Genomic DNA, 25,403 nt, shown 5'->3' with positions numbered 1-25,403 from the left:
CTGTTGTGGCCTTTCCCGTTGCGGAGCACAGGCTCCGGACGCACAGGCCCAGCGGCCATGGCTCATGAGCCCAGCCGCTCCGCGGCATGTGGGATCCTCCCAGACCGGGGCACGAACCCGTGTCCCCTGCATCGGCAGGCGGACTCTCAACCACTACGCCACCAGGGAAGCCCAAAAGCATGCTCCTTTAAACCAAGCTTCTCTGTAATTTCTGAGGGCAGCAATAACCACCTCAAAATAAAATTCAGCTTTTAATTCTGTTCATCATCTTAAAACAAGGATTTACAACCAACCAAACCTGAACCTACATGTGAGGCCATCTTTATACATTGTAGCCTTAAAAAGGTCAGTGTGGCAGTGGTCTCTTAAACAGATTTTGAAGATCAGTCAAATTGTTTTTTTGGATCTAATGATCTCAATGTCAAGGATAAAAGCCAATAAAAAACAGGATCCAGTAGTGTCAGGAATAAAAACAAATTAAAAAAACCCCAAATCCAACAACACTACATGCAGATCAGTTTAACAAATCATTAATTTTATTCATCAAACGTGTATTGAGTACTCACTATGTGTACAAGACACTAGGAAGTGTGTAAAAGTAGAAAAGGCACATTAGCTCCCCTACCATCCTGTAAACTATGTTATGGACAAAAATAAATGACATGAAATTAATTGGGAATTCCTGCCACAAAAAAAGGTTAATATAAAATAAGAGTTCACTGGACAGTGATTTGTGGAGTTGAGGGAATGTTGAAGTGCTGATGGCTTTCGAGCTGTCTTTGAAGGCAAAGTAGGAGTTTAAGAGATTAAGATAAATATGAGCAGCCATTCTGGTTAAGAGAACTGCTGGGAAGCACAGGGTGTTAGGGAGCAGCGGTAGCCGCAGCCTAGAGTACATTGGGTCACTCCATAGTAGGGCAGAATTGTGCAAGGGTTGTGAAGAGCTTGGAATACCCAAGCTAAGGAATATGCATTTTATTCCGTACGCAATGAGAGACTGTATGTTTTTGTGGGAAAGAGTATTGTGATCAGAACTATTCTTAGAAGGGTAGAAAGAAGGAATAGAATTGGTACATTTCTAAACTAAGAATTTCTAGGATTCCCAATTTCCTGCAATACAGAATTCAAGTTAGGTACACTTAAAAACTTCATTCTTGTGGAGGTGTGTGTGTGTGTGTGTGTGTGTGTGTGTGTGTGTATGTGTGTGCACGTGCTTATTTGTAATCACAAACAAAATTTTTTTTTTTTTTTTTTTTTTTTTTTTTTGCGGTACGCGGGCCTCTCACTGTTGCGGCCTCTCCCGTTGTGGAGCACAGGCTCTGGATGCGCAGGCTCAGTGGCCATGGCTTACGGGCCTAGCCACTCCGTGGCATGTGGGATCTTCCCGGACCGGGGCACAAACCCGTGTCCCCTGTATCGGCAGGCGGACTCTCAACCACTGCGCCACCAGGGAAGCCCAAAAGCATGCTCCTTTGAACCAAGCTTCTCTGTAATTTCTGAGGGCAGCAATAACCACCTCAAAATAAAGTTCAGCTTTTAATTCTGTTCATCATCTTAAAACAAGGATTTACAACCAACCAAACCTGAACCTACATGTGAGGCCATCTTTATACATTGTAGCCTTAAAAAGGTCAGTGTGGCAGTGGTCTCTTAAACAGATTTTGAAGATCAGTCAAATTGTTTTTTTGGATCTAATGATCTCAATGTCAAGGATAAAAGCCAATAAAAAACAGGATCCAGTAGTGTCAGGAATAAAAACAAATTAAAAAAACCCCAAATCCAACAATGCTACATGCAGATCAGTTTAACAAATCATTAATTTTATTCATCAAACGTGTATTGAGTACTCACTATGTGTACAAGACACTAGGAAGTGTGTAAAAGTAGAAAAGGCACATTAGCTCCCCTACCATCCTGTAAACTATGTTATGGACAAAAATAAATGACATGAAATTAATTGGGAATTCCTGCCACAAAAAAAGGTTAATATAAAATAAGAGTTCACTGGACAGTGATTTGTGGAGTTGAGGGAATGTTGAAGTGCTGATGGCTTTCGAGCTGTCTTTGAAGGCAAAGTAGGAGTTTAAGAGATTAAGATAAAAATGAGCAACCATTCTGGTGAAGAGAACTGCTGGGAAGCACAGGGTGTTAGGGAGCAGCGGTAGCCGCAGCCTAGAGTACATTGGGTCACTCCATAGTAGGGCAGAATTGTGCAAGGGTTGTGAAGAGCTTGGAATACCCAAGCTAAGGAATATGCATTTTATTCCGTACGCAATGAGAGACTGTATGTTTTTGTGGAAAAGAGTATTGTGATCAGAACTATTCTTAGAAGGGTAGAAAGAAGGAATAGAATTGGTACATTTCTAAACTAAGAATTTCTAGGATTCCCAATTTCCTGCAATACAGAATTCAAGTTAGGTACACTTAAAAACTTCATTCTTGTGGAGGGGTGTGTGTGTGTGTGTATGTGTGTGCACGTGCTTATTTGTAATCACAAACAAAAAAGTTTTTTTACTGGAAGAATTAAACAACACTTCCCTAAGATAAGTCTTCTTTGAGTATTGTAATAACATATTACTTTCTTTGTCTTGTCAGTTTCATAAATAGTATTGACTTAAGATGTGAATAAACCTCACAATTAGAAAATATTAAAGTATCATTTAGGGCATATACCCAGCAAGAGTACCTTTTGGACAAGCACTTTATGATTGTTTTTCATTCTCTTGCTCTTTGTTATTAATAAACATTTTGTCTATTTCAGTTGATCATCAACTTTTAAACACTGAAATTTTAAAGAATCTACTTACGCATTGCTATGGCAGTATTTCTGAGCAAACTGAATTGAAAATATTTGTTGGTGTTAAAAAAAACAAGTGTTAATTTAATTCTCAAACTGATGGCTGTCTTTTTTCATGTATTCCTTTGAATACCAAAGGATTTCTTTGTGTAAAAATATTTGACTTTTGACTCACTGTTCTTTTCATTCCCAAGTTATATCTAGAATTGTGTAGTTATGTAATGAGTTATATTCAGTATTCTGCTGCCTAACATTTTTAATGTCTTAAGTTAAACGTAAGCTTGTAGCACAGTTTTAAATGCCGTAAGGTTAGATGTCTGATTATTTCCTTAATATTTTGTTTTAGAGTGGATTTCCATATTTACAACTTGCATAAGTAAGGTTACCTCTTAATTATTTAGAATTAGCATATCCTTGATCTTTGGCTGTTTTATTGTCTATGGGCCTTTCATTGGAGAAAGAATAGGCAAAAGAGAATATTGGTTTATCATTTTTCAGTCTGAGTTGTTTTATCAACCTCAACCGACAGTATGGCTTTCTGAGCTATTTAGAACCAGTAAGACAAATTTTACAATCAGTTGTGATTATTTGACAGAAATTGGAGCGCTTTCAGAAGTAGAGAATATGCAGCCTTTACTATAACAGTAATTTAGGATAATCTATGCATGGTATACACTGAGGCAGAAAAGACTTATTAGTAAAGGCTAAGTTTTATTTTATACTTTTGCTCACTGTCATCGATTGCTTATCAGTGGATGGTAAAACTATTTTAAATTTCCATGATTGTGTAGAGGTTTGTATTTTTTTGTTTGTTTGCAGTAGAGAAAGTCCAGTCACTATTTTTCACATATGGACTCTTGTAATAATGGTGGTTATGGGTCTTCACAATAGAGCTATATAAGGAACTGTAGCTTGTGAATTTACTAATAAAAATCTCAGTTGAGGCAGGAATGAACTGGTTGAGTTAAAAAAATGATATTTTTATAAGGTCAAGAATTGAATTCTTTGCATAATTTGTGCCATGCTCTTTTATTTTACCTCTCATAATCCAGACAGCTGACCAGTTTTGACTTTGGGTCTACTACCAAATGTCTTTCATTAAATAAACAATCAAGCAAATGATGCCAATACTGGAAAACTAATAATCTTTAGTAATATTGCCTTAATTTAACAGCTCTACATTAATCATACTCCTCCACCACTGTCCAAGAGTAAGGAGAGAGAAATGGACAAGAAAGATTTGGACAAGTCAAGGGAAAGATCCAGAGAAAGAGAAAAAAAAGATGAAAAGGACAGGAAAGAGCGGAAAAGGGTTTGTAATTTTTTAAAAACTAGTTTGGAAAGCTCATTATCATGTACGGTAGTGTGTTTGTTGCCTTTTTTAAAGTACTAGTTTGTTGCATGACAGTCTATTATTTAGTGTTTTAACTGGTATTTTCACCGTAAAGTGTGTTTGAATCTTCTACAGTAATAAGGATCTTCAGCCTAATAATCTCTACCAGCTCTGCTTGTCTTTCATGTCATTTTACCAAGTATGTGAAAGCACCACAGATATTCTCCAATGCTAGTTACTAGCTGTTTTCTTCTTGTATAAAAGTAATACTTTAAAACAAAAACAAAAACTCTTGATCAATGTAGTTCACAATTCTTGGTTCTAGGATCACTCAAACAATGACCGAGAAGTGCCACCGGACTTATTAACCAAGAGGCGGAAAGAGGAAAATGGAACAAGTAGGTAGACTTATTAATACTTCCCAAGCAGTCATCAAACTGAATTGGAAAAGGCTTTCATGATTCTCTTTTATAATTTTAGTGGGGGTTTCAAAACACAAAAGTGAGAGTCCGTGTGAGTCTCCTTATCCAAATGAGAAAGACAAGGAAAAAAATAAGTCAAAATCGTCAGGCAAAGAAAAAGGCGGTGACTCATTTAAATCTGAAAAAATGGATAAAATCTCCTCTGGTGGCAAAAAGGTAAATTACAAGAACAAAAAGAACAATATACTTTTTCTTAGAAAATCACCCATTAGAAAATTTAGCAAATACTGAGGTTTTTTTGTAGTCAAGTAGTCTTTTGTTAATTATTTGGGGGCAGGAAGAGGAGGCTTTGGGGGAGGGCAGGTTATCTTGGAGAACTTGAGCCAGTTCAGTCCCAAATTACTGGGAGGGTGGAATTAGTTTACCTCTGAAATTCCTTTCCTCTCCATTCCACTCCCAGCTACTTCTTTTCATTGAGTTTCAGCCTTTCAGCCTTTCTTTTCGTGTTTTCTTTTTTCTGTGACAACAGTTCTTTTAGTTTCCCTTCATTCATGAGGTTAAAATATGGTCGCATGTATTCTCCCTGATCATCACACCGTTATAGTCTTTATTAATTCTGATTTTTAAACACATTTTTATAATATTTTCTCCTAATAAACTTATGTGTTCACAACTTATATTTGATTTTAAAATTAAGTATAGTGTGCATTCTCTTAGATACTAATGGATGATACTCAGAATACATCTGATGCATCTGCCATAAAGTAAGCAAGCCATTACTAAAGTGTAAAGTGTTTACAAAGCATCATTATATATATTCAACATATATGCCATATATTCATAGTTCTTAAAAGCAGTTTTGGAAAATTATAAGGTGATAGTTTTAAAAGGGAGGCTGCTCCTTTTAAATAAGTATTTTTTAAATTGAGGTAAAATTCACATAAAATTAACCATTTTAAAATGTACCATTCAGTGGCATTTAGTATATTTGCAGTGTTTGCACTCATCATCTATGTCTAGTTCGAGAACATTTTCATCACCCCAAAGGGAAACCACATACTCATTAAGTAGTCATTCTCCATCACCCCTTACCGCCCCCCGCCCCGGCAACTACGAATCTCCTTTCTGTCTCTATGGACTTATCAAAAACCTTGGCTATTTCATATAAGTGGAACTGTATTATAATGTGGCCTTTTGTGTCTGAATTCTTTCACTTAGCATAATGTTTTTGAGATTCTTCATGGTGTTACATGTATCAGTACTTCATTTCTTTTCATGGCTAAGTAATATTCCATTTTACGAATATACCACACTTGTTCATCCATTCGTCACTTGATGGACTTTTGTCTTGTTTTCCACCTTTTGGCTATTGTGAATTGTGCTGCTATGAACATTGGTGTGCTGCTATGAAGTATTTGTTTGAATACCTGTTTTCAATGATCTTGTGTATATACCCAGGAGTGGAATATCTGGGTTATATGGTAATGCTATGTTTAGCTTTTTGAGGAACCACCAAACTGTTTTCCACAGTGGCTGCACAGTTTACATTTCTACCAGCAATGTATGAGGGTGCCAATTTCCCTACATCCTTGCCAACACTTGTTATTTTCTGTTTCTGTTTTGTTTTATTTTTATTTATTTAGTTTTTATTGTAGCCATCCTAGTGGGTGTAAAGTAGTATCTCATTGTTGTTTTGATTTTGTATTTTCTTAATGACTAATGATGTCGAGCATCTTTTCATGTACTTGTTGGCCATTTGTATATCTTCTTTGGAGAAATCTATTCAGATGCTTTGGCCATTTTTTAATTGGATTGTTTGTCTTTTTGTTGCTCAGTTGTAAGAACTCTTTACGTAGTCTTGATATTAGACACTTATGAGATATATGATATGCAAATATTTTCTCCTGTTCTGTAGGTTGTGTTTTCACTTTCTTGATAGTGTTCTTTGATGCATGAAAGTTTTTACTTTTGATGAAGTCCAGTTTTTTTCTTTTGTTGCTTGTGCTTTTGGTGTCATATTAAATAAGTTTGAAGAAAAATTTATGACTGGTGAGTGATGAAAAGAGATTTTGAGCTGATTTTTATATTTGGTTTTCCCTTCCCCAACTAATTCCACCATTCGTTATAGGAGTCCAGGCATGATAAAGAAAAGATAGAAAAGAAAGAGAAACGGGACAGTTCAGGAGGAAAGGAAGAGAAGAAACAATATCCTTTTCATCTTATTGATGTTTTTAATCAGTATAATGGAAAGCTTTGATACTGGTCTTATTTAGAATTGTACCCTTGTAGTATGTGGTCTAAATGCTCAAGGACTTATTACCTTTTAAATGGTCTCTCCAGTTAACCCTCTTAGATGTACAAAACGTGGAAATGGGAGACTTGATTGTTTTTTAAGCTTCTTTGGTGACTGAGATTGTTTTATGCCACCAAGGGATTTAAAGTCCCTCTGGCTCTACCACCGAGAGGAAGAAAGGGAACAGAGAGTCCCTTGGGCTGGGGGCATGGGAAGTAGCAGGGCAAGATGATGTGGCAGATGAGAAGAGCTGGTAGAGTTTGAGGCTACCAGGCTGGTAAGAGCCAATTAGGCCTGCAAGCTGAGGGATTATACTAAAAGATGAGACAGCATTCTTTTTTTCCCCCCAAAAGTTGTTTTCCCTTAATTTGTCATCTACTCATAAGTCCTCGGACAAGCACAGATAATGAAGACTTTCAATCAAGGTGAGTGTTCTCTCACCTCTTTTCATTTAAAGATAGAAATATAAAATGAGGTCTGATAATGTTGAAGAAACTAGATCCATTTTGCAAGATACAACTAGAGTTTTTCACCTAAATATAATGGTCAGGTCTTTGGGTAAAGATGCGAGACAAGATTCCCAGTTATTTTTAAGCTGTTTTCATTTTAAGCTTGCTGTTAGCTATGCCTTTTTTATGTTTTTTAAAGCACCAAGATGTGTTTAAAAACATCTGGCTTTCTCTTCACCACTCATTCCCATCTTCTCTGGCTAGTTACTTTTTTAAAGTACCTTGTAGGTGGTGGTGGTATCTGCATTTTACAGGTGAAGAAACTGAGACTCTAAGAGGTTAAGTTGAAGAGGGTGACAGAGATATTAGCTGACACAGCCAATATGCAAACATAGGTCTTCTTGCCCTTCAGTGTTCTCTGATCTTCTTTTTGCCTTTCATGCAGACACGTTATCCAGAGATTTTTTGTTTTAAGTTTCCTGCCTCTTTCTACCACTGCCCATGTTTTGCAAAGCCAAAAATATGGTCTGTGCTTTTAGTTCTGGAATTTAAAATATGCAACTTTGTTTTCAAAGTAGTTATGCCTTATGTGAGATTTTAAAAGTGTTTTATCCATCTTCAATAAATTGTATGTGGACGGAGTGTTAAGAACCTTAATCTTTTTTGAGTGCTCAGATCACCATTTGAATAGTTATTGTTTGGTGTGATGCCTTAGGATTATTGAGGTGTGTAGGATGATTTGCCCTCTACATTTAATGGTTCGAGATGGCTGTATTTGAAGTCGTTGATTCTTTTATAGCCAATTTTCTTGTTTCCATATTAGCTGTCACTTTTTAATGATATCAAGTATCCTTGCTTTCTCTACCCTCCTCCTAATATTATTTGCTGCTTCTAATCTTCTATGAAACTGGATAGATAGCCAAGGCTGTTTACAGTTGTTTAAGAGTGAGAAATGTCTGAGAGCCTGTTTTGTATAAAGGTGTGAGCTTTAGAGTATGGATTTTGTCCTATTTATTTCGGCTGCAAAGCAGGGATTTGAGGTTGTCAGGTAGGTAACTTCTTGACAAATAGTGTGCTTTTTCTGTTTTGTTATTTTGTGCTTGTTATATAAGTATTAGAGGAGGGTGGATGAGAGTTATGAGAGAGCATTTAGAATTCAGTAGATTTTTTTAAATTAGAAAGATTATAAAAGAAATATTATTACCTGTTCTTAAATTCTAGCCATCGCCCACCCTAACCACTAGCTGTGTTCCCTAGTGAACCATAAACTCTTAATCTTCTTTTTTTATTCTTCACCATAACCTTCGTTTCAGTTTGGCATTTTGCTTTTTACTTCTTGCTTTCACCTTGTTCCCTTATTAAAGAAAACAAAAAAACTGCCTCTTATATCTTCATTAGCAGTGGGCCAATCGTTGTCGACAATTTCATTGTGATTTTGTACATCTCTCTTTACTCTCTTCTTGGGTAGACTCTTTGTGAGGCACCGGTTGATTTTTCCTTTTTTTTTGGCTGTTCTGTGGCTGCCTTCTGTTGGATACCTTCTAGGGTTGGTCAGGTCTTTATGTGGTTCTTCCTTTTCATTTAGAGGTCTCATCATTTCTTATTGGCACCATTTACCTTTAGGCTACTTCAAATCTGCTGCTCCCTGCTCCCTTTTTATTTTATATTCTACAGAAAGGAGAACTGCTACACATGTCACATTTCCATGAGTCAGAGATGTCATTAATTTTAAGATTCATTGTTGGTTTCTAGAACTGTTCTTTGAGAAAAGTGGATAGAGAAATGACATTGATTTGTATGTATCACCCTGATTTCAAAAACATTAAAATGATCATGTTAGAGTTAAGAAAATACAATATATAAATGTGACCCAGATTAAATTCCTTCCAGAGTCTTCTTTTCCTGTTTCATAATGTTTCGTTGCAAAATCCTTTTTGCTTGTTCTCTGTATCTCCTGTTACTCGTTATTGCTAATGTCTTCGTCCAAATTCATCTACTCTTTCCTTGATTTAGTCTCTTGAACACTACTAGCTGCTTTGCCTTTAACTGTTTCCCCTGGTTTAATCTTCAAAAATTCCTGTCTATGAAAAATTTCCACTTAGAAGCATTCTTTAGCTTCACAATTGTAAATTGATATGTGTGGTCCTCAATTCACTGAGTTCAGCTAACTTTTGAGAGTCCTTTTGTGAACCAGACACTGCTAAACTGAGACTTGCTTCTAGGTTTTGAGAAGCTCAGTCTTCTTGCACTTTAATTCTGGATTCTTGGTTCTTGATTTCAAAGAATATTAGCAATTAACTCTATCCTATCCATCTGTATTTGTAGCATGCTGCATTCCTATTCTGATACTCCAGTGAAGCCTAATATATTTTACAGGTCCATCTCTCACCTCTGGTCTCTTACGTGTAACCTAACTATTACCGTTTAAACCCAAGGTTGCAAATTCTCAGCCCTTAGGCAGAATGTGGCTTATTAGACATACCTTCTTGGCCTTGCACAATATTTAACATTAAAAAAAAGGTTGCCTTTAAAAATCAGAAGAGTTGACAAGATCCAAATTTCATTTTCTTTTGAAGAACTGGAACATCTGGCAACATTGTGTCCTGATTTCTGCATGGCAACAGTCAGCTAGACCTGCCTAGGTGCTTGTTCCCCTTAAATAGAGGGGGTCTTTTTTTGTAGTTTACCTCATTCAGGCCCCACCCAGCTCACTTCCATTTGTTTCCATTTTATACTAGCCCCTGTAAGCAATCAATTTTGTAATTCCTGTTCTGAGCCTTTCTTCTTCAGTCCATACTTGGAAACTGACCCCCTAACTGCTCAAAGTTTGCTTATTTTAGGAATGTGTTACCATGTTGAGGCACAGTCCTAGATGCTGGTAATAATATGTGTTGGAGTAGGAAGTGTTCAATTAAGTTTCCTCCTCAGTAGTTTCCCATTGCTTACACGTGTGTGTCAGCTTGCCTATAGAGTCCTAGTCACTGATTCCTATGTATAAATGAATGTGTTACATATCCCTCTCCTTAGATTGTGGTCTTGTTGAAGGCAGTAACTTCATCTCTTCCTTCTAATCAAACAATCAAGTATTTTTCTTTATTACCTGCTATGTTTCAGATACTCTTAACTTTACATGGAGAGCTGTGTATAGAAGTATTAACTATATATCTCTTTGGACTTGAGGAGAAACATCACTGACTTTTTTTGCCCCCAAAAGAAGGTTCAGTGTATTTATAGCATTTGATAGTATACTGTTTAAGAAGTTGCTTTGTGTGCTGCAACATATTTTTTGAGGGCAGGTTTATTATGCTTTCATCTGGGTCTGTATGTAGCAATCATTAAATGTGTAAAAAAAAAGTCTTGTTAGGAGATTGAAATGATAGACCCAAACTATTTTTCTCTTCATTATCATCCTTTAAAGTATCAGTGAGTTCTGTACACTGATATTCATAGGCACCAAACAGTTGGAGAGAACAGGAGGGATTTTCTATTTCCTTTCTTCCACTTAAGGCAGACCAAATTTTCACTCAGGTGCTGTGCTGTTCTTTATCTGGACGTAGGCATGAACACTTCCAAAAGGCCCCCATGCCACATTTACCCTTGAGTGTGACACATATTCCTCACACACACATTTATCTTGAGAGGCACCCCTGGGTATGCTGAGATTCAGTTCAGTAGGATCCTAGTTTTAACTCTTCCATTTTATCCACTTGGAATACCTCAGGAAGTGTGTTTGCTATGATAAGAATTGCTAGGCAGCAGTTTAAGGGTAAATGAAGGAGTAAAGTGGAATTAGGATGGCTGTCCCTATATCTTTCTCCTGTAACTTCTTTCTTCCTTGTAAATGTCATTGGACTCTTCTGTCAACTTCATCCATGTGTACCTTTGTACTTGGCATGTGCGTGCCTGTGTGTGTATGTGTACACGTACTAGGATTAACCAGGAATAATTTATTAATTCACTGGGCTTGTATTTTATAGTTTCTCTAAACAAATTTTGTTGCCATCTAGAGGGTTTTTTTTGTTTGTTTGTTTTGTTTTTTTTGCGGTACGCGGGCCTCTCACTGTTGTGGCCTCTCCCGTTGTGGAGCACAGGCTCCGGACGCGCAGGCTCAGTGGCCATGGCTCACGGGCCCAGCCGCTCTGCGGCACGTGGGATCTTCCCGGACTGGGGCACGAACCTGTGTCCCCTGCATCAGCAGGCAGACTCTCACCCACTGTGCCACCAGGGAAGCTCCAGAGGGTTCTTTTATGAGGAGTCTATGAACTATTGAAACATTTCTTAGGACCTTTTTGATCATAAAAATAGAAAGTGTGTGTGTGTGTTTATAAAGGCATAGCTCTGATAATAAGGCTGATTTTCTATTTGCCTTTCTTCTCTATTTTGATCACCAGTCTAGCTGCTCTTTCACCCAGACCTAACGTTTCAGACTTCGTTCTTGCTGTCACAGCTGTCAATAAAGTAACATCATTTAAAATCAGCTGCCTCAACTCTGAAAGGGTACTCTTTGAGGGCAGTTCATGCATAGTTTTCTGATGCCCTGACAAAGGAGGAGGGCATGGTGGAACAGAGGGAAATGACAACCTTACTAAAAGTTGTCCAGATAATTCCCAATAGGAAGTGATGTTTACAAATGTAATCTTGTCTTAGCATAGTGGAAAGCCACCTTTTGTTGGAGTGTATCCTGCACAGATGGTATTACCAATGCAGTTTATAGCACCGAGAGAGTAGAGGTGTCTAGGATGGAGGACAGTCAACTCTGAACTGAGCCTGAAGTAGAAACCCTTTGAAAAACATCAACAGTCCTAGGTGTGAAAAGATAGATTTGAGGGATCTCTTGCATTTAGAACCTGTGCTTTCTTATTACAATGGTTAAAGTTGCACATATTTAAAAAAATAGTTAATAAACAATAAGAAGAATGTTCCAGGTAAGGTGGTATAAACTTATTATTAATGAGAAGAAAATATTACTTTGCTGGAAGATAGAGTCCTGAAGTCTGAATTTGGTACTGTTTCATCACTATGTGACTTTCTTCTTGATGGCAGTTCTTTCTGAAGTTCACTGAACTTGGGGTGGTTTTCAAGTTTGTAATCCCAAGACTTCATTATTTTATAAATATGTTCTGGTTAACTGCTGAGAGACTGACATCTAGTATCTTCTTTCCACTTGCTCTTGTGCTTGCTGATTTGTCATTCCAGGGTATGGACAGACCCCTAAGCTGAAGGTCTCCTAGAGGAGGATGCCAAAGCTCCATGCATCACTCTCAGAATGAAATCTCCTATAATTAAGAGCTTCCGGTGCTGTCCATTTAATGGGAATCTGCTTTAAATCAGAAGATGAATACACACCACCATCCTCTTGACGAGACATTCCAAAGTCACTGATTTTCAGAACATTATTTTCACCTCCAGGCAGTTTCTTGCAGCAAGGTTCCTGTGTATACAATGTTTACTCGAGATTTGCCATCCAGAAGCAGCATCTAATAAAAATTTCACTAACTGTTTTAGTTCATCCTTTCTCAGAAAGGAGAAGAAATCGCCTCCTGGAACCAGTTCCTTAATCATGTAGATAGGCTGTATTTGTGTGCGAACTTTGATAAATTTGACAATATTGGGATGATTATATTGCTTGAGGATTTTGGCTTCTTGTAAAAATTTTAATTTCAGTTCCTGGGAAGGATCATCTTCACATATTTTAACAGCAATAGCAGTTTTATCCTTTAATGTGCCCTTAAATGTGTCATCAGAATTTCCCTTGCCCAGTAATTGTGACATTTTCATGATATGAATTTTTTATTCTACTTATGATCTTGCTGATACCGTGATTCTCTTTATTGGAACATTGACTTTTTTGTATTTAAAAAAATTGAGATGAAATTCTCATAAAATATGCCATTTAAAAGTGGTTTTTAGTATATCCCTGTGTTGTAAACATCACCAGTAATTCCCATCACCCTCAGAAGAGACCCTGCATCTGTTAGCAGTCACCCCCAATTCTCTCCTTCCTGCAGCCTCTGGCAACAACTAATATATTTTCTGTCTCTATGGATTTGCCTGTTTTGGACATTTCATAAAAATGGAATCATGAAATATGTGGCCTTTTGTTATATGTGGCTTCTTTCACTTAGCATTGTGTTTTCAAGGTTCATCCATGTTGTAGCATGTATCAGAACTTGATTTCTTTTTATAACTGAATACTATTCCATTGTATGGATGTGTACCACATTTTGTTTATCCATTCATCAGTGATGAACAGGAACAATGATTTTTAAGTATTAAAACTGTAAGTTCAACATTAATGTATCTATAATTATAATTGGTAATGTCAAGATTATACATGGTGTGAACAGAATACTGTATAGAAACGATATGTAAATTATTTGTCAGCATATCATGCAAGTGTGATTATTTTCTAAGGCCCTTCTGGCTCTGGTTTTATGAATTATGTGAATGTAGTATTTTCATCAATAAAGTGTAATGCGTTAAGCATTAGATTAAAATTTGAATGAGAACAATGTTAGGCAGATATGAACTGATTTGCCACATGTTGTAATGATCATGTTTTGAATTTATTTCAATATGCAGTATTTGAAAAATGTCAATACATAAAGGAAAGGAAATGAGTATAATTAATTCAATATATTTTTAAAGCAATTTTTATAATTTAGCAGACATTGCATCTTAATATAAGTAACTATTAAAATCATGAACTTGTGAAAAATGTGATGTCATTTTTCTCTTTTTTTGTTGATCATGTAAAATTGGTTCCTTTTCACGGTTATGTGTTCTGTTTACTTTTGACAAGCTATTGCTTGTCCCTGTGGAATTCTATTTCATTTTTTCCTCCCTCCCCTCCCCCCACTCCCCCTTTCCCTCTCTCACAGACAAAATGTTCTGTGGTTTGTTTTTTTTTAATTCATCATAATGTGCCTATCTTTAATGGTTTCTAAGAATAGGCAATAAGAGGGCTTCCCTGGTGGCGCAGTGGTTGAGAGTCTGCCTGCCGATGCAGGGGACACGGGTTCGTGCCCCGGTCCGGGAAAACCCCACATGCCGCAGAGCGGCTGGGCCCGTGAGCCATGGCTGCTGAGCTTGCACGTCCGGAGCCTATGCTCTGCAACGGGAGAGGCCACAACAGTGAGAGGCCCGCATACCACAAAACAAACAAACAACAAAAGAATAGGCAATAAGAAATACACAAATATTTCATCCTTATTTAGGGACTTAATTCAAGCCTTTGTTATTGACAGAACTCATTGATTTTCTTAAATCTTCCTTCCTTCCTCCTCCTTCTCTCCTCCCTTCTTCCCTCCCTCCGTCCCTTCCTTCTCCTTTCATCTGTCCCTCCTTCCCCCTTCCATCCATCCCCTCTCCTTCCTCCCTGCACCCCACCCCCGACTGCCTTCCTTATCTATGAATATAATTACTTTGTTTCTTTCAGATGAATTGGAATGAAATTGTTCAGCTGTGACCAGAAATTTATTTTCTTGAGTAGATTGCCAAGAATTATGAATGAAGAGGGCCCATTTGCATCTCCTTAAATTATTCAGTGATCTGCTCTATTGCTCCATGCCGAAAACTTAAAATTGTTGAGTTGTGCATTACTGTATTTAACTTGTTGCTTAGTTTCTACATGTTTATTTTCAGTAAATGGCTGAAAGTGTTAACTTCCATATTTTTAGCACAATGTGCTGCATACAGTTTCCAACAAGCAAATAAGGTTACATATGTACAGAATTTCACTTTAGGTTAACTAAATATTGCCTCAGTTTTTTTTAAAATTTGAAATGCTTCCTTTTTATTGTTTGAAATGGAAAATAAACAATTATTGAACCATTTTGAATTTACCTCATTTAAAACTCAGTTTTATTATTTGGCCTGTTTTTAATATCAGTAAAAATCAAAGTGGGAGCAGTGTCTTATGCAATGCCTAGGAATCATTTTATATACTATGTGTACGACATTAAAACCTGTTTGAAAAAAAAAAACAGGTACCAGCACTCCCTTGTCCCTTGCCATTTTTTCTTGTAATTATGAAGAAAAATCTGGGGGGGGATCGAAAGTTAATTGTGTTTTAATTCTACAGCTACAGGAGCTTTGTATTGCTTAACTTTCATCTGGAAAAGTTTCACAGTGACATTTTTAAAAGAAAGTTTTTTTATCTAATCTACCCATGTAACCCTTTTTCTAAATAAACAATAGTTTTCTCAAATGATTGTATATCGTTGTGTATATTGTTGCTTATTCAAAATAACTTATCAAAGATAAGATTCCTAGCTCGCTCTTCTTATTTGTGTCTTAGTCCATGGACTACAATGTTTCCAAATGACAGACATCTTATCCAATAATATGAGAAAATCCTATTTGCTTACCTCTGTACCTGGGGTAGACAGTGGGCTGAAATGATGCCTAGAATTATTCATTTATTCTTCAGTTCCTTGGAACCAATGATACCTATGCAAATTAATTTTTTTTTTTTAGAGAATGGCAATAAAGGCTTTAATTTTTAAAAAGATTGAGACATTCTGAGTATATTTTAGAATTGGAAAAGGGATATAAATCTTGATGCCCCTTTTCAGGTAGTTATAATTTGCAAAAATTGATGAGCACAGTGATTATTTATGGGAGAGTGATCCATTCAATGACTGTTGTGTACCCATAATGTGCCTGGCATTAAAAAAATGATACATTGTTAGAATGATTTTTACAATGAGAAAATAACTATGGTTCACCTCAAAATCATTTGTTAGAAACATATCAGGGAATAGCTTTCCAGTTGTTATGTTGCATTCACATTTTAAAGATTTCATGATTGTGAAAATTTGCTGCTACTTAGCATCAGAATCTCTTCTCTCTCTCCCCCAAATTATTGAACACAGGTAACCTTTGCTTTTGGCCTTGCTAGAAATGCATTGAGGATGGAAAATGCTAACTTTGAATTTAACTGAGCAGAAATAACTTATGTTGGAAGAAGAAAATCTATTCGATAGCTATTTTAAAGATTTTCTGTTTTACATACACAGGAGTATTAAGACCTAACTCCTGTACCTAGAGCACTTGCAGTTTAACTTGAGAAATAAAGGACAAGTGAGTGCTGTTGGGGGTCAGCAATCATTCATTAAGGAGCCAGATAGTAAATATTTGAGACTTTGAATAAATATTTGAGACTTTGTGGGCTTACGTGAACCCTTTCAGACCTCCTCAGCTCTGCGTTATAGTGTGAAAGCAGCCATAGATGATATGGAAATGAATGAGCATGACTGAGTTCCAGTAAAATTTTACTTACAAAAAACCTGCTATAGAGAATCCTATGAAAGATTTAATCAAAAAATATTTGAGTGCCTCTTCAGCACCAGATGTACAGCCTTGAGCAAAACAAACTTTCTGCTCTCATGGAAGTTCATTCTAGTCAATGGAGGCAAACAACAAACATGGGAGGGAGGGGAGAGACCTTCAGGATGGTGGAGGAGTGAGACGCAGAGATCACCTTCCTCCCCACAGATACACCAGAAATACATCTACACGTGGAACAGCTCCTAGAGAACACCTACTGAACGCTGGCAGAAGACCTCAGACCTCCCAAAAGGCAAGAAACTCCCCCACGTACCTGGGTAGGTCAAAAGAAAAAAGAATAAACAGAGACAAAAGAATAGGAACCGGACCTGCACCAGAGGGAGGGAGCTGTGAAGGAGGAAAGGTTTCCACACACTAGAAGCCCCTTCGCGGGCGGAGACTGCGGGTGGCGGAGCAGGAAAGCTTCGGAGCCGCGGAGGAGAGCACAGCAACAGGGCGGCGGAGGGCAAAGCGGAGAGATTCCCGCACAGAGGATCGGTGCCGACCGGCACTCACCAGCCCGAGAGGCTTGTCTGCTCAACCGCCGGGGGGGCGGGGCTGAGGGTCGGGCTTCGTTTGGTTGGAGCGCAGGGAGAGGACTGAGGGCGTGAACACAGCCTGAAGGGGCTAGTGTGCCACGGCTAGCCAGGAGGGAGTCCGGGAAAAAGTCTGGACCTGCCAAAGAGGCAAGAGACTTTTTCTTCCCTCTTTGTTTCCTGGTGCGCCAGGAGAGGGGATTAAGAGCGCTGCTTAAAGGAGCTCCAGAGACGGGCGCGAGCGGTGGCTAACAGCGCGGACCCCAGAGACGGGAATGAGACGCTAAGGCCGCTGCTGCCGCCACCAAGAAACCTGTGTGCGAGCACAGGTCACTCTCCACACCTCCCTTCCGGGGAGACTGTGCAGCCCGCCATTGCCAGGGTCCCGGGATCCAGGGATGGCTTCCCTGGGAGAACGCACGGCACGCCTCAGGCTACTGCAACGTCACGCTGGCCTCTTACGCCGCAGGCTCGCCCTGCACTCTGTGCCCCTCCCTCCCGCTGCCTGAGTGAGCCAGAGCCCCTGAATCAGCTGCTCCTTTAACCCTGTCCTGTCTGAGCAAAGAACAGACGCCCTCCGGCGACCTACACGCAGAGGCGGGTCCAAATCCAAAGTTGAATCCCGGGAGCGGTGCGAACAAAGAAGAGAAAGGGAAATTTCTCCCAGCAGCCTCAGGAGCAGCGGATTTAATCTCCACAATCAACTCGATGCACCCTGCATCTGTGGAATACCTGAATAGACAACGAATCATCCCAAATTGAGGAGGCGGACTTTGGGAGCAACTGTGGAATTGGGGTTTGCTTTCTGCATCTAATTTGTTTCTGGTCTTATGTTTACCTTAGATTAGTATTTAGAGTTTATTATCATTGGTAGATTTGTTTATTGATTTGGTGGCTCTCTTCCTTTTTTTATATATATAGGTATGTATATTTTTCCTCCTCTTTTTGTGAGTGTCTATGTGTATGCTTCCTTGTCTGATTTTGTCTGTATAGCTTTGCTTTTACCATTTGTCCTAGGGTTCGTCTGTCCGTATTTTTTTTCTTAGTATAGTTTTTAGCGCTAGCTATCATTGGTGGATTTGTTTTTTGGTTTGGTTGCCCTCTTCTTTCTTTCTTTTTTTAAAATTATGTTTTATTTTTTAAATTTTTAATAATTTAATTTTTTTATTTTAATAACTTTCTTTTCTTTCTTCCTGCTTTCTTTCTTTCTTTCTTTCTTTCTTGCTTTTTTTCTCCCTTTTTTTCTGAGCCATGTAGCTGACAGGGTCTTGGTGCTCTGGCTGGGTGTCAGGCCTGTGCCTCTGAGGTGGGAGAGCCGAGTTCAGGACATTGGTCCACCAGAGACCACTGGCTCCATGTAATATCAAATGGCAAAAGCTCTCCCAGAGATCTCCACCTCAACACTAAGACCCAGCTCCACTCAACGACCAGCAAGCTACAGTGCTGGACACCCTATGCCAAACACCTAGCAAGACAGGAACACAACCCCACCCATTAGTAGAGAGGCTGCCTAAAATCATAATGTCACAGACACCCCAAGACACACCACCGGATGCTGTCTTGCCCACCAGAAAGACAAGATCCAGCCTCATCCACCAGAGCACAGGCACCAGTCCCCTCTACCAGGAAGCCTAACCAACCCACTGAACCAACCTTAGCCACTGGGGGCAGACACCAAAAACAATGGGAACAAAGAACCTGCAGCCTGCAAAAAGGAGACCCCAAACACAGTAAGATAAGCAAAATGAGAAGACAGAATAACACACAGCAGATGAAGGAGCAAGGTAAAAACCCACCAGACAAAACAAGTGAAGAGGAAATAGGCATTCTACTTGAAAAAGAATTCAGAGTAATGACAAAAGCCATAAAAGGGGAAATTGACAGTAACACAATCGTAGTAGGGGACTTTAACACCCCACTTTCACCAATGGACAGATCATCCAAAATGAAAATAAATAAGGAAACACAAGCTTTAAATGATACATTAAACAAGATGGACTTAATTGATATTTATAGCACATTCCATCCAAAAACAACAGAGTTCACATTCTTCTCAAGTGCTCATGGAACATTCTCCAGGATAGATCATATCTTGGGTCACAAATCAAGCCTTGGTAAATTTAAGAAAACTGAAATCCTATCAAGTATATTTTCTGACCAGAACACTATGAGACTAGATATCAATTACAGGAAAAAATCTGTAAAAAATACAAACACATGGAGGCTAAACAATATGCTACTAAAGGGCTTCCCTGGTGGTGCAGTGGTTGAGAGTCTGCCTGCCAATGCAGGGGACAAGGGTTTGTGCCCCGGTCAGAGAAGATCCCACATGCCGCGGAGTGGCTAGGCCCATAAGCCATGGCCACTGAGCCTGCGCATCCGGAGCCTGTGCTCCAAAACAGGAGAGGCCATAACAGTGAGAGGCCTGCGTACTGAAAAAAAATGCTACTAAATAACTAAGAGGTCACTGAAGAAATCAAAGGGGAAATCAAAAAATACCTAGAAACAAATGACAATGAAAACACGACAACCAAAAATCTATGGGATGCAGCAAAAGCAGTTCTAAGAGGAAAGTTTATAGCAATACAATCCTACCTCAAGAAACAAGAAACATCTCAAGTAAACAACCTAACCTTACACCTAAAGCAATTAGGAAAAGAAGAACAAAAAACCCTAAAGTTAGCAGAAGGGAAGAAATCATAAAGATCAGATCAGAAATAAATGAAAAAGGAATGAAGGAAACAATAGCAAAGAACAGTAAAACTAAAAGCTGTTTTCTTGAGAAGATAAACAAGACTGATAAACCATTAGCCAGACTCATCAAGAAGAAAAGGGAGAAGACTCAAATCAATAGAATTAGAAAATAAAAAGGAGAAGTAACAACTGACACTGCAGAAATACAAAGGATCATGAAAGACTACTACAAGCAACTCTATGCCAATCAAATGGACAACCTGGAAGAAATGGACAAATTCTTAGAAAAGTACAACCTACTGAGACTGAACCAGGAAGAAAAAAAATATCAACAGACCAATCACAAGCACTGAATTTGAGACTGTGATTAAAAATCTTCCAACAAACAAAAGCCCAGTACCAGATGGTGAATTCTATCAAACATTTAGAGAAGAGCTAATGCCTATCCTGTTCAAACTCTTCCAAAATATAGCAGAGGGAGGAACACTCCCAAACTCATTCTACGAGGCCACCATCACCATGATACCAAAACCACAAAAAGTTGTCACAAAGGAAGACAACTGCAGGCCAATATCACTGATGAACATAGATGCAAAAATCCTCAACAAAATACTAGCAAACAGAATCCAACAGCACATTAAAAGGATCACACACCATGATCAAGTGGGGTTTATCCCAGGAATGCAAGGATTCTTCAATATACGAAAATCAATCAATGTGATACACCATATTAACAAACCGAAGGAGAAAAACCATATGATCATCTCAATAGATGCAGAAAAAGCTTTCAACAAAATTCAACACCCATTTATGATAAAAACCCTCCTGAAAGTAGGCATAGAGGGAACCTACCTCAACATAATAAAGGCCATATATGACAAACCCACAGGCAACATCGTTCTCAATGGTGAAAAGCTGAAACCATTTCCACTAACATCAGGAACACGACAAGTTTTTCCACTCTCACCACTAGTATTCAACATAGTTTTGGAAGTTTTAGCTATAGCAGTCAGAGAAGGAAAAGAAATAAAATGAATCCAAATCAGAAAAGAAGAAGTAAAGCTGTCACTGTTTGCAGATGACATGATACTGTACGTAGAGAATCCTAAAGACTCTACCAGAAAACTACTAGAGCTAATCAATGAATTTGGTAAAATAGCAGGATACAAAATTAATGCACAGAAATCTCTGGCATTCCTATATACTAATGATGAAAAATCTGAAAGTAAAATCAAGAAAACAGTCCCATTTACCACTGCAACAAAAAGAATAAAATATGTAGGAAAAAACCTACGTAAGGAGAGAGAAAACCTTTTTGCAGAAAATTATAAGACACTGATGAAAGAAATTAAAGATGATACAAAGAGATGGAGAGATATACCATGTTCTTGGATTGGAAGAATCAACATTATGAAATGACTCTACTATCCAAAGCAATCTACAGATTCAATGCAATCCCTATCAAACTACCAATGTCATTTTTCACAGAACTAGAACAAAAAATTTCACAATTTGTATGGAAACACAAAAGACCCCAAATAACCAAAGCAATCTTGAGAAAGAAAAACGGAGCTGGAGGAATCAGGCTCCTGGACTTCAGACTATACTACAATGCTACAGTAATCAAGACAGTATGGTACTGGCACAAAAACAGAAATATAGATCAATGGAACAGGATAGAAAGCCCAGAGATAAACCCACGCTCATATGGTCACCTTATTTTTAATAAAGGAGGCAAGAATAAACAATGGAGAAAAGACAGCCTCTTCAATAAGTGGTGCTGGGAAAACTGGACAGCTACATGTAAAAGAATGAAATTAGAACACTCCCTAACACCATACACAAAAATAAACTCAAAATGGATTAAAGACCTAAATGTAAGGCCAGTCTCTATAAAACTCTTCTAGGAAAACATAGGCAGAACACTCTATGACATAAATCACAGCAAGATCCTTTTTGACCCACCTCCTAGAGAAATGGAAATAAAAACAAAAATAAACAAATAGGACCTAAAGAAACTTAGAAGTCTTTGCACAGCAAAGGAAACCATAAACAAGATGAAAAGACGACCCTCAGAATGGGAGAAAATATTTGCAAATGAAGCAACTGACAAAGGATTAATCTCCAAAATTTACATGCAGCTCATGCAGCTCAATATCAAAAACACAAACGACCCAATCCAAAAATGGACAGAAGACCTAAATAGACATTTCTCCAAAGAAGGTATACAGTTTGCCAACAAACACATAAAAGGATGCTCAACATCACTAATCATTAGAGAAATGCAAATCAAAACTACAATGAGGTATCACCTCACACCCATCAGAATGGCCATTATCAAAAAATTTACAAACAATAAATGCTGGAGAGGGTGTGGAGAAAATGGAATCCTCTTGCAGTGTTGGTGGGAATGTAAATTGATACAGCCACTATGGAGAACAGTATGGAGGTTCCTTAAAATACTAAAAATAGTACTACCATATGACCCAGCAATCCCACTACTGGGCATATACCCTGAGAAAACCATAATTCAAAAAGAGTCATGTACCACAATGTTCATTGCAGTTCTATTTACAATAGCAAGGACATGGAAGCAACCTAAGTGTCCATCATCGGATGAATGGATAAAGAAGATGTGGCACATATATACAATGGAATATTACTCAGCCATAAAAAGAAATGAAATTGAGTTATTTGTAGTGAGTTGGATGGACCTAGAGTCTGTCATAAACAGTGAAGTAAGTCAGAAAGAGAAAAACAAATACCATATGCTAACATATATATATGGAACCTAAAAAAAAAATCGTCTGAAGAACCCGGGGCAGGACAGGAATAAAGATGCAGATGTAGAGAATGGACTTGAGGACATGGCGAGGGGGAAGGGTAAGCTGGGACAAAGTGAGAGAGTGTCATGGACATATATACACTATCAAATGTAAAATAGATAGCTAGTGGGAAGCAGCTGCAGAGCACAGGGATATCACCTTGGTGCTTTATGACCACCAGAGGGGTGGCATAGGGAGGGTGGGAGGGAGATGCAAGAGGGAGGAGATATGGGGATATATGTATATGTATAGTGGATTCACTTTGTTATAAATCAGAAACTAACACACCATTGTAAAGCAATTATACTCCAATAAAGATGTTAAAAAAATAAAAAAATAAATGGGCCACACTCTCAAAATGTTAAAGAAAAATAAATAAAATAAAAGTAAACAAGAAAATTTGATTACTGAGTGAAACTAATACCACAAGTGAGGCCAATACCCCCAAATGTTGTGTACACTTCGGTCATGAATTGGCTCTGAAAACCCTGTCAGGCCACGCAGAGAAGGTAATGTGGTCAGTTACAGGAATTACAGTGTCCGTAAATAAAAAGCCAGACATGATGGAGAATAACATTTTCTGGCAATGAAGCCTAAAGAAACTTCTCCTTTGCATTCTCATAAAAAAAAGTGGTCCAGTCTTTTCAGGAAATAAAATAAAGGGATGTATCAATATCTTGTAATGGCCCTGAATGTTACCTGATGGCCAACACCTCAACTCATTCAAGTTAAGGATATCTCTACAATGACACCGATATATATATATCTCAGGCACCCAGGTCTCTGATGCTTTGGTTTAGTCCAGGAAAACATTTTTGAATATTTGGGACCAGGTTCTTAAACTGGGATTTATGATGGCCTTACTTTTTATAAGCATGTTTGTAAAGATCAGAAAACTCATGTGATCATTGTTTGGTTTCCATGATCCCAGCAACATTAGATCTCATTAGTTTAAAAGCTGTGCCTGGCCTTTGATTTTTTTTTTTTTTTTACATTTTTGTGGATACTGATCTCTAAAGTTTGCCTCTTAGGTAGAATGAAGCTTATAATATTACAATATTATAATATTCTATCTTATCACATAATATATTCTATCTTATTACTTATCAGAAGCAAGTTTAAATGTTTATTTTTTTTAATTGAAATTTTTAATAACATTTCTAGATATCCTGTCAGGTCCAAAGAGATTTTATTTGGTGTAAACTTGAGAATAAAAGGACGACTTCTTTAAAAGATGCTAATTCATGCTAATTGAATACAGATTTTGTTGTAGTTATAAACAAATTGATGTGATAATTGAGAATAACAATAGGAGAGATATTGGAAACAGTGACTAAAGGAAGTGTGTGGCGACCTGAGAAGATACACATTAATGTAAGAAGAATTGCTCTTTGTTTCTGATTCTTAGGTTCTGTTTTAAGCTATAATGACCATTTCTACATGGGTCACGCTAACAAAGCTTAATTCCTTTGATGCGGTGTTAAATGGAGGTGTTTCATGGAGGAAGAAGGAAAGGAGAAGATTTTGATTGAGCACAGAGCACATAAACTTGAGAAATGCATCATTGCAAGTGGGAAATAGCCTTCCTTTCAGGGATAGGAGCTAGAAAGTGATCTGGTACTTAAACTCTAACTTAGACAATGTCTGGTTTTTGTCAGATGACAGATGTCCTTGGACTATCAGACTGATAAAAAGCTATTCCCCTGTCCTCACAAAATTTTAACCAGAATGGTATTATTGTACTATATTCAAGGCTTTCATGATCCTTATTTCAATGCAGTGTGTATCTTCTAGGGTTACATATATTATCATCAAAGAACATTTATGAATTGTAATTAGGTATACCAATGCCAGGTACTATTATGAAGGCACCTTTTGTGCTTTCCAGGATAATTGATCCAAGACATCAATAATACAGACAAAAGATCATGCTTACAAGATATACAAGCAGGAAATGAGATGTAAAATGAGTAAGGTATTCATACCACATGCCATCTGAGGTCCAGTTACATTTTAAGATGATGGTGAGTACTCAGAGTAAGAATGACCTCAGACTATGTGTGATTTGGGAAGTTTTGTTCTCAACAGGTTGATCTGGGAAGACTTCATGAAGGATTTAGATGTTCAGGAAGCCAACCTATTCCTACTCAGATCTAGAGGGTGTAGGTCTTTTTGGATCTGGTTTAATCCTAATTTGGCACTGGAGGAGAAAGAATGTTGAACAGATTGAGAATTCAGACCAATTTTGGTAGAGCTCAGAATCCTTGAAGCCAACCTGTTATCATACTAGCCCAGGATTGGATCATACCTCTGTATACTATTCCATGTTGCCTCAAGACTTTTTCAGTCTTGTTTTCATGACTAAGCCTGATGTCACCAGTCCTTCTATCACCTTAATCTGTGTTAATCATATTTTTTGTATATTTATAGATCACTGAAAAGTTATTGCCTCGAGGTCAAGATGATTTTCCTTGTCTGTTTCCTCTGAGTGGGGTGAACTCCACTTACACTTCCTCACCTGGTCTTCACAATGCCCTTTTGTTCATGAATTAAATCTCACAATACATGTAAAGCACGTAAAGAGGACCTAATACATGGCAGGTACTCAGTAACTGTTAGCAATTGTTATTAGTGGTAATATTTATACCAGTATGCAAACTGGGAATCATCAGAATCAGAATTAATCAAAAACATTAGGCTCCACTCCCCACTCCAAATATACTG

At 37.9% G+C, this 25,403-nt stretch overlaps 1 protein-coding gene across 15 annotated transcripts in view; it reads left to right on the top strand.

Moving 5' to 3' along the window:
• The window catches only part of THOC2 (THO complex subunit 2), a 113,180-nt gene extending 97,690 nt beyond the window's left edge, over positions 1-15,490 (top strand). For 10 of the 15 annotated variants that reach the window (XM_082610688.1, XM_082610696.1, XM_082610687.1 and 7 more), the window contains 6 exons: positions 3,972-4,109; positions 4,456-4,528; positions 4,611-4,768; positions 6,681-6,757; positions 7,225-7,270; positions 12,491-15,490. In XM_082610688.1, coding sequence (XP_082466814.1) covers positions 3,972-4,109; positions 4,456-4,528; positions 4,611-4,768; positions 6,681-6,757; positions 7,225-7,252 — 474 coding nt within the window. In that variant the 3' untranslated portion in view covers positions 7,253-7,270; positions 12,491-15,490. Of the gene's footprint in view, positions 1-3,971; positions 4,110-4,455; positions 4,529-4,610; positions 4,769-6,680; positions 7,201-7,224; positions 7,271-12,490 lie in introns of those variants that run through there. The other 5 variants (XM_082610690.1, XM_082610686.1, XM_082610684.1 and 2 more) reach the window with 3 other exon arrangements.
• The last annotated feature ends 9,913 nt before the right edge of the window (positions 15,491-25,403 follow it).

The sequence above is a fragment of the Mesoplodon mirus genome (assembly GCF_964341445.2).
Source record: "Mesoplodon mirus genome assembly, chromosome: X".
Lineage (NCBI taxonomy): Eukaryota > Metazoa > Chordata > Mammalia > Artiodactyla > Ziphiidae > Mesoplodon > Mesoplodon mirus.
The sequence above is the reverse complement of the archived record's forward strand: the minus strand, read 5'-3'. Positions and strand labels throughout refer to the sequence as shown.